At 47.3% G+C, this 9,258-nt stretch overlaps 1 protein-coding gene across 2 annotated transcripts in view; it reads right to left on the bottom strand.

The window, feature by feature from the left end:
* The window catches only part of ACTC1 (actin alpha cardiac muscle 1), a 12,517-nt gene extending 5,831 nt beyond the window's left edge, over positions 1-6,686 (bottom strand). The window contains exons 1-6 of one of the 2 annotated variants that reach the window (XM_019649206.1): positions 6,502-6,686; positions 5,755-5,905; positions 4,282-4,606; positions 3,439-3,600; positions 3,121-3,312; positions 2,134-2,315 (exon numbers count right to left, since the gene is read on the bottom strand). In XM_019649206.1, the coding sequence (XP_019504751.1) occupies positions 2,134-2,315; positions 3,121-3,312; positions 3,439-3,600; positions 4,282-4,606; positions 5,755-5,883 (990 nt within the window). In that variant the 5' untranslated portion in view covers positions 5,884-5,905; positions 6,502-6,686. Of the gene's footprint in view, positions 1-2,133; positions 2,316-3,120; positions 3,313-3,438; positions 3,601-4,281; positions 4,607-5,089; positions 5,165-5,754; positions 5,906-6,501 lie in introns of those variants that run through there. The other variant, XM_019649207.1, reaches the window with a different exon arrangement.
* Positions 6,687-9,258: the final 2,572 nt, after the last annotated feature.

Below are 9,258 nucleotides of genomic sequence, written 5' to 3'. Positions count from 1 at the left end.
GTAAATATATTTCAATTTCACATCCTGATTAACACACGCTATCAGTAGAAACACACGTTTCACAGAAGTGATGCCATTTTCACAGTTTTGGGTACCATTTTCCCTTCTTTAAATATTTTAGTGCAAACGAGAATTTCAGTGCCACGATATCACGGGAAGTTTAAATTTATGTCAGTCAGGAAATTCCCAAAGGAGATGAAGAGAGTCTAAACATCACATGCATACGTGATAGCTAAGTATAAATAGCAGATGATTCTAACATTGATTTTCATTGTGTTTAGAGGCATTGAAATCATATCACAAATGAAACTGGGTTCTTTTTATGTTGATTTACATAATTTTAATTACTTAGGGCAAATCACTTTCTAAAACCCAATAAAAACGTTAGATGTGACACTTTGGGAGTAAAGTTAAACATGTCACCTAATCACAGGAGAAAAATATAAGGCAAAGAATAAATGATAAACAAGAATAGACGATGACATAGCAATCTGTCAACTTCCCAAAGGATATGTTGGTTTTCGTGACGGTGTTTTCTGTTTTCTTTTTCAATGCTTTACTGGGCAGGATGTTGCTCAGTGAGCCACATTCAGGTACAGGACTGAGCCAAACGCTACAGGTTATAGTTAACTGCCTTTAGGTACCCTTGGTATATACCGGGGGTGCTAAAAAAAAGTATACAAGTGGACGCTTTGGTCAACGTTGCTCAAGCAGTAGTTCGCCATAATCAGAAGTGTTTGGACACTGATGGTAACCACTCTGAGCACCTCTTGTAATTGCAGAAGTCACATGTGACTTGTATTCACCTTTTGTTATTGGTATACATTGAGTATTACAATTTTAATACACCTTCCCTTTCTTAAAATGTGTATACATTTTTTTTGGCACCCTTTGTATATATATCCTGGCTTGTCCACTAAGATTTTGGACAATGGCTTTTAAGGCACAGGTTGTAACTCAAGGTAAGAATCTCAAAGCTACTAAATAGAAGATGGAGTATAAGCAGTGAGAGGCTGTGAGAATGACCCTAGACTGGTTTCCTCTGACCCTTTCTAAAGATGGTGGTGATAATAGTGACCTAGAAATATTAGGGCATTTCTTTGGCTCTCCAGATATGAGAATGAATGAATTTTTTTAATGCCTGAAGGGCAGCTAAGATATGCAACTATAAATTCCCCACCGTTTAGATTTTGTTATGCATGTCACTGCAGTCAGGTGAGTGAGCGTTTGGAGTGACTAGATGCCAATCCTGAACAACATATAAATCTGCAGGACTGCTGGCATCCTTTAGACACTCCAAACAAATGGGCATATGATCTGGAAGCTGCCCCTGCTGAGTCGTTAAATGGGGCTGCGCTTGCTTCCCAGGCTTGAAAAGAAACGCAGGCATAACATCCTAGCAAGCTCAGCCCACATACCAAGCAGGTGACCTTAGCTGACAAGCTCTCACAGCTCCTCACCCCACGGAAACATCTCTGTCAATATGTGCACCGCTTTTCTTCTGGTGGTCACATTTCTGAGGTTTCAGTTAGTCCAGAACGGCCAAGGTCTTTGTTCAAAACTCCAGGCAGGATGTAATCATGGCAGCTCAGGGCTGCAACCACCCTTAAAAGATCTGGTCAAACCAAGGCTGCTACTAGGATTTAGACTGGTGCTTTGTGACTTCTCCATCTAAAATGCCACTGGACACCTTGTCTATCACAGCAGACGAAGGAGGGAGAAAACAGTTCAGTGGGTTGAGGTGGGAGTGGGAAGGAAAAGAGAGGTGAGCAAAGGCTCCCTGCCCCATGCAGGAACGGAAGGGTCCAGCTCAGCTGAAGGAGAGAACAGGCCATTGAGAACAGGGCACTGGGATGACATGGGGAGAGCAGTGAGAGGTTGCAGACCTCTGACTGGGAGGTTGCAGCAAATGTTTTTTTTTTTAATTTAGAGAAAGAATTTAATAATTGAAAGCAAATCAAAAAGCATACTTAAAATAATACTTTCTTCAAAACTACTCTTTTTATAATGCTAACAAGAATATTTAAAAATATTTTGCAGAAGGATACACACACTGATTTTTACATTGAAGTGAAAGGTACATGTTTTCCAACCAGGATTAAANTGGGTCCCCCATGCACAGAAGTTCTTTACCTTGATCTTCATGGTGCTGGGAGCCAGGGCAGTGATTTCCTTTTGCATGCGATCAGCAATCCCAGGGTACATGGTGGTACCTCCAGATAAGACATTGTTGGCATACAGGTCCTTGCGGATATCAATGTCACATTTCATGATGCTATTATAAGTCGTTTCATGGATGCCAGCAGATTCCATACCTAGGAACAAGTTTAAAAAAAAAATCACAGTGCACTCTGGCCAGGAGGCCGGGGTGGAGGGAGGGTGGAGGAGAGAGAACAGGATTCCTTTGTGTTGATAAACTGTCACCATTTGTCTCTGAAACATATGTTTCTCTATAAGATACACTACAGGGGATTTGTGGAACAGGTGTCTTTAAAACTGCTGACAGTCCACAACAGGCTGCCAAGGAATGAACAACTGTGTTTAGCACCTGTTTGGAGGGAACACTTGCTGTATCCGTCAGATGTACGGAGATGTATTGGAAAAGGATAAGGCGCATTTAAGTTAAATTCATGCAACCTTTACCTATGGGCTAAAATAAGATCCTCACAGGCTTCCTCCTGGAAATCATTCCTTAGGAAAGATGTTTGGTGATATATACATATGCAGTTATTACTATGAATACAATTGCTGCATTTAACCATGAGTAACTTAAATGGAAAGTCCAGCTACTTGGTAATGTGGCTTATTGAAATAAATCGGCACTCTTGAGTAATCATCCCCTTCTTGCAGACATGGGTTACTATTCTATCCCATCCTTGCTTTTGAGAAGAAATCAGTGTGTCATCCTTTATCATTTCACTGCAACAGAACAGTGATGGCCATCCCTTCAATGAGCCGTAAGGACCTGAGACCGAGCTGTGTATGACTCAAAATTATGACTTCTTTTCATTCAAGAACCCCTTAATCCTTCTTCATTATAATAGATTTTCCTCTGGGACTCCCCCACCCCCAAGATTTCCAGGGAAAAGCTGTGCCTCTGCACCAGACCCTGCAACTCACCAATGAAGGAGGGCTGGAAGAGCGTCTCAGGGCAGCGGAAGCGCTCATTGCCGATAGTGATGACTTGGCCATCAGGCAGCTCATAGCTCTTCTCCAGGGAGGAGGAAGAAGCAGCCGTGGCCATCTCATTCTCAAAGTCCAGGGCGACGTAGCACAGCTTCTCTTTAATGTCACGGACAATTTCACGTTCAGCTACAGAAATAAAGGGGATCACAGTCAAGCTCTGAAGAATGAAGTCAACTGTGAGGCAGCCGGTCGATTTGCTGGTGGAGGGGAGACGCAGACACATGCTGTGGCAGATGAGACATGCACACTCACCGGTGGTAACGAAGGAGTAGCCACGCTCAGTGAGGATCTTCATGAGGTAGTCAGTGAGATCCCGACCAGCTAGATCCAGACGCATGATGGCATGGGGCAAAGCATAGCCCTCATAGATGGGGACATTGTGAGTTACACCATCCCCAGAGTCTAGAACAATGCCTGTCAGAGGAAATAGACAAGAATGCGGTAAATTCCCGAGGACACCACTGCTTTTGAGAACCTCACTGCTTTTAGCTGTGTCAAAGCCTACTTCCAACCTTGGCTAAGATAAAGCAGCATTGGGTGTGGATCCAGATAAAATTAGACCCCTTTCACACGAAGAATAAAAATGAACATCAAGGATACTAAATCTGAAGCCAGCAACAGCTCATCTTTTTAAATATGTAGTAGAAAAATTTCTCCAGGACACTTCCAAATGACCATCGCTTATCAGTCATTAGCACCTTATGTAATAAGCATTGAGGTGTGTTTTTCTTTCTTCCCATGTAATTTATTTGCTTCTCATTTTTGTCTCAGACCCTGTAGGGAGTGTGGGTTCTCTTTGGCAGTGTTTGCCCAGGGGGCTGTGACGTTATGAATACATAGCAATGACTGCTACATTCCAGGTCGATACATTGTGCAGCGCCTCATCATGTGACATCACATACTTTTAGCTTTTAGAAATGCATGTGATCTGAAACTGGGGACTATGGTTGTTAACCTTTCTCTTAGCACAGACACCCTCCCAAGGAGTGTGAAGGAAGGAATCATTCCTTTTTCTACTGGGGAGACAGATTCACAGTAAGGTCAATGTCTTGGGAATGTGTTTAATTGGTGACTGTCCCCAGAGCCCAAACATACCTGTGGTACGGCCAGAAGCATATAGGGACAGCACCGCCTGGATGGCCACATACATGGCGGGGACATTGAAGGTCTCAAACATGATTTGGGTCATCTTCTCACGATTGGCCTTGGGGTTCAATGGGGCCTCAGTGAGCAGAGTAGGGTGCTCCTCGGGGGCCACGCGGAGCTCATTGTAGAAGGTATGGTGCCAGATCTTCTCCATGTCATCCCAGTTGGTGATGATGCCATGCTCAATAGGGTACTTGAGAGTCAGGATACCTCGTTTGCTCTGGGCCTCATCACCTACGTAGGAATCCTTCTGACCCATGCCCACCATGACGCCCTATAAGAAGAAAAAGATGAAAAGATCAAGCTTCCACCATGTCAGGAATGTAATCGGTGCTTTGTAAATTTACATCTAACAACTCAAGTCAAGGAACATCTTATAGAAAGCAGAAATAATAAATAGGATGTTACCCCAATTTAGAAATATCACTTAAAATCACTCTAGTACCTTCTCCCACCCTATCCTCCCCACCCCCACGATAACTGGGATGGGGGTAATGAAGATATGTCACTGAAGTAGAGCCTTGCCTCATTTTAAAAATACCATAATGCCTTCATTAAATTATTAAGCTCATCACCCATGCTAACTAGAATATAAATGACTACGCTGTGAAATGACTGAATTAATGACACATTGTATTTCTCCTAAGAAAAGATTTTGACATCCATCAAGTGAACATAAAAAGATGGGCTGATATGCCATTATCGCCCTGCCCGTGAAATCCAACCTGCCCAGAGCTATCCTGGGCCCATCACTCACCAGCACTGAGGAATACAGCTCTCCTCCCTGGCAGCCTGTCTGACCAGGCATGTGGCAAAGCCAGAGAGCGTGACATTTCTCTTAATAAACAAGGTGGTATGTCACTATCACCATGGCACTTACTGCCTCTGTCACGTCTGGCTTCTAAAAATGCAACAGCCAGGAAGCAGATAGATTACATCTTTTGGGAGCCTTGTAAGCTAGCTGTGAACAAGAGGGATGAATGTGGGCTGGCTCCTGGTTGGCTGAGATAAGTCCTATTATTATAAGTTTTGAAGAGGACTGAAAAAGGGAGGCCAAGGGAAAAAGTGAAGTGCACAAAAGACAGAAGGCCCTGAGGAGGAAAAATGCGGTTCAGAGGTGGAGGAGAGAGCTGCTGCTTTTTCATACCAGGGAGCTGGACCCTCTGAGAGCTGTGTCTCTGAAGTGTCCAGAAAAATGCACAGTTCAGACCCTCCTTAGGCAGAGGGTGTGAGAAGTGCTTGTCTTGGATTTGAAGCTACTCAGTCTTTTCCTTATTTGACCAACGGAGTTCATGAAACAGGAGGGGCAGGTGAGACATTTCCTAGATTGTTGGGCTGAAGAGGTAGGTGGCTGGACAGGATCTGGAGCGGGGCTAGGGGCTGCGCCCCACGCGAGCAGGCCAGGCGCGGCGGCATGTTTACCTGGTGGCGCGGGCGGCCCACGATGGACGGGAAGACCGCGCGGGGCGCGTCGTCGCCCGCGAAGCCCGCCTTCACCAGCCCAGAGCCGTTGTCGCACACCAGCGCGGTGGTCTCCTCGTCGTCGCACATCTTGGCACAGCTTCAGCGGGGTCTGCAGGTTGAAGAGAGTGGGAAGCCCCACGCTCAGTGCCTGCGGGGCTGGCCTTCTCCGCGCCCCGGGAAGAGGGGACAGAGTAGAAGGGGTTGGGGTGCGGGTGGGGTGCGGGGGGGGGCGCCTGCCGCCTCCCTTCTCCTCGGGGCGGAAAAAGGAGGGTAGGAGGAAGCGTTGGGGTCTAGGGTGTGGGTGCACAGAGAAAGACAGAGGAACCACCAAGGCTCCTTGGCCAGGGGGGCTTACCCTCTGCCCCAGGTGCAAGGAGGGACAGTCACCTCTTATGAGGTCCCCAGCCGTTTACATGTTCGCCTTTTCGCAAACTGCTAACCCACTTCGGCCCCATCCAAACTCATGCCCCAGCTGGCGGGAAAAGCGCCCGAGATCAGGCACCCTTCAATACCCCGTGGGAGACTAGCACTCCCCTTCCGCGCGCCCCTCTCTTGTAACCACTCAGGACAAAAGAAGTTAGAATCTAAGCAAAAAGTTTGGTCTTAAAAACAAAACGCCGGAGCGAGTGCCCCGCGCTGGCTGGGCGGCGAGGTCCTGGTGCCGGGCGCGGGAGGGCGGGCGCGGGCGCGGTGGCATCGACTCACCGTCCGCGGGTCGGGCTCGGCTCGGCTCGGCTCGGGCGGCGGCAGGCGATGGGCGCTCCGTGCGGGGCTCGCTGCTTTATAGCACGCTGATGGACGGGGTCAGTTGGAGCGGCCGGGGGCAGGGGTGGGGGGCCCGCTTGGGCCACCTTGCCTTATTTGGTCGCCTTCACACCACTAAGGAGATCCGAGGCCATTCATGGAGCCAAGCGCTGGGAAGAGGATCAAGCCATGGGGGCCCCAGACCATGTAAGGAAGGGGAGGGGGCAACCAGGGGGGATGGCCAAATAGGGAGCTGGGAGGGCCAGGCGGTGAAGGGTAGGGGGCAGGGGAAGACTAAGTGACGCCAGCCCACCCTTCCCCCTTCCTGGGTTGGGGTGCTCCCTGGGTGTGCTGCGGCTGGTTTCTTCGCAACCTGCCAGGCTAAGAGACAATACACCACATAGAAGCTGGAAGGCTTGGCACCCTGCCCTCTGCTGAGGGGTCCGACAGCTGGGCCAGGGCATCGGAGCAAGGACAGCAGCTTGTCATCTTCCAGTAATGGGAGCTGGAGGGGCAGAGCCCTGGTAGTCCTCATGGGCCCAAAGGGCACCACAGCAGCACAGTGGAGTGGCCAAGAAAATGGGCACCTGGGACAGGGCACCCTTTTTGTCTAGTTCCCACCTACCCGGGTGACTTTATTCAGGGAGCTGGGGCTTTTCTCCTCCAGGGCCAAAAGCTGGGATTAACCAAGGCCACCTTAGCCTCCAACCCATGCGTGGCTCAGGCAGAGTCTGGCCAGGGAGAAGGCCAAGGAGAGCTCCTGTGAGAGCTTGGTGAGGTCTTGCTGGAGAAGGGGTCAGGTTTACCCCCGCCTGGATATCAGGTAGCTCTCCTCCGTGCTTTGAGGGTTTTACTCAAAAGGAGAATCTGGTCTTTAGTCCAGAAAATGATCCCCCGCTGCTTAAGTGAATGAAGATACAAATGCCAAAAGTAGTCTGAACACTGGCTGGTGGATAAACATCTATAAACTGGGGGCAAAGGCCTTCATTCCTGGAAGAGACAAGACGGGAGAGCTAATATTCTTGTCAAGAAGACAACAGCAACTTCAACCATATGAACAGATCGTATGGACTAGCAGTAGCATTATAACCTGGAATGAGTTAGAAAAGCAGAGTCCCCGGCCTCACCCTGGAACTAATGAAAAAGAATCTGTATTTTAGCCCCAGGCCCCATTGATTTGAATGTACCATTAAAGAAGCATTGGTATAAATGACTGATACCAGCTCCTTCTTGGAAATAGATTTCGCAGGATCTTGGGACTTTGTAGAAAGGAACGGAGAAATGACATGAAGTGAGGAGCGGGGAAAGGATCAGAGAGACGTGAGAAGGACATAGATCGCTGGTTTGCCCTGGGGTGCCCTGTAGTCTCAGTTCTTGACTGGCACTCTGATGTTTAATGCTCGTGTTTTTTCTCCTGTTCACACCAGCTAAAAATAGAAAACTGGGCACAGGCATCCATCTGTAGAGTGGTCTTGGATTGATATGCTGAGGAGGCCTGCTGATTAGATACTTGTCCCGACTGGAGAACGTGGGCCTTCCCCTCTCAGCTTCCCGACCATGTTTGGGTTAGTCTGGAGAAGAAACTGTGGAAGCAGCTGGGCGATGGAGCCAGGTGAGGGGCCTGGCTGGGATCTCTCCCCCGCTGTATTGTAGGCCTTTTACAATGAAAATGCCCCTGAACTGGATGCAAAAAGCAGAGCTGCCTCAGCTCAGGCAGGTGCAGAAGAACCATGAAAAAGAAATGGGACTGGCATCCCAGCCACGTGGCCCTGGGTTCAAATCCTCCCTTTATCACTTACTCTACATTTGGTCTTGGGCAAGTCACTTCACTTTCCTGAGCCCCATTTTTCCCTCTGAAAAGGGACACGGTAACTCTTTGCTGGCAGGGGTTATTAATTATTGTAATAATCAGAGACAAGTGGAAAAAACACATAGAAGATAAAAGCCAATTGTAACTATTACAATTCGGTCATAGTGATTCTTTTGGAAGCAGCTGTCACTCTCTCTTTTGAATTGGGTCAATTTCATTTATTTATTGATTCAGCAAATATTTATGGGACAAGAACTGTGCTAATCACAGGTATACAGTGATAAATAAAACAGAGCCAGACTCATACTGCAGGGCACTTACACAAAAGTCAGAGACAGTTATATAATAGTACATGCTGGGGAGGAAAAGAGGGTATCACTGGGATAGTCATGAAAAAAAGAGATGCAAAAGAAAGTCTTTCTGAGGGAGTATCGTTTCATTGTTTTTAGAGCAGAGTAGGACTGAAGTTCATGAACATTTGTGTGAAAGACAGTTTCTACTTGGGAGTGGCTAATGGCAGATTCCCACATTCACTGCCATATGTGCAAAGGGAAACTCCTGGAAAGTCTAGCTTATCACTGAACACCATGGTTATTGACCTGAACCCTTTGCAAATACTTCCCTGGCTCAGGAGGCCAACTCCAGCCCACTCACCCCTGGATGAATCTTACCCAGCGGGAGTGGGAAGGTTAGTGGAGCACTGAGACCAGTTTCATGAAACAATCTTCAGCCTTAAAATGTTTTTAAAACAATTTCATTTTTTTCCACTTAGAACAAAATGTATTTTCACATGCATTATATTTATGGTAATAACACTTTTTTTTCCCCTGAAAGGCCTGTGATGGTTTGATATTAGTTAATTGTGATTAACTGATGAGTTAATTGCTCAATTTCCACATTTTAAAATT

Source organism: Hipposideros armiger, unplaced genomic scaffold (genome assembly GCF_001890085.2).
Source record: "Hipposideros armiger isolate ML-2016 unplaced genomic scaffold, ASM189008v1 scaffold_130, whole genome shotgun sequence".
NCBI classification, from domain to species: Eukaryota; Metazoa; Chordata; class Mammalia; order Chiroptera; family Hipposideridae; genus Hipposideros; species Hipposideros armiger.
Note: the sequence above shows the minus strand (reverse complement) of the source record. Positions and strands in the feature narration are given on the sequence as shown.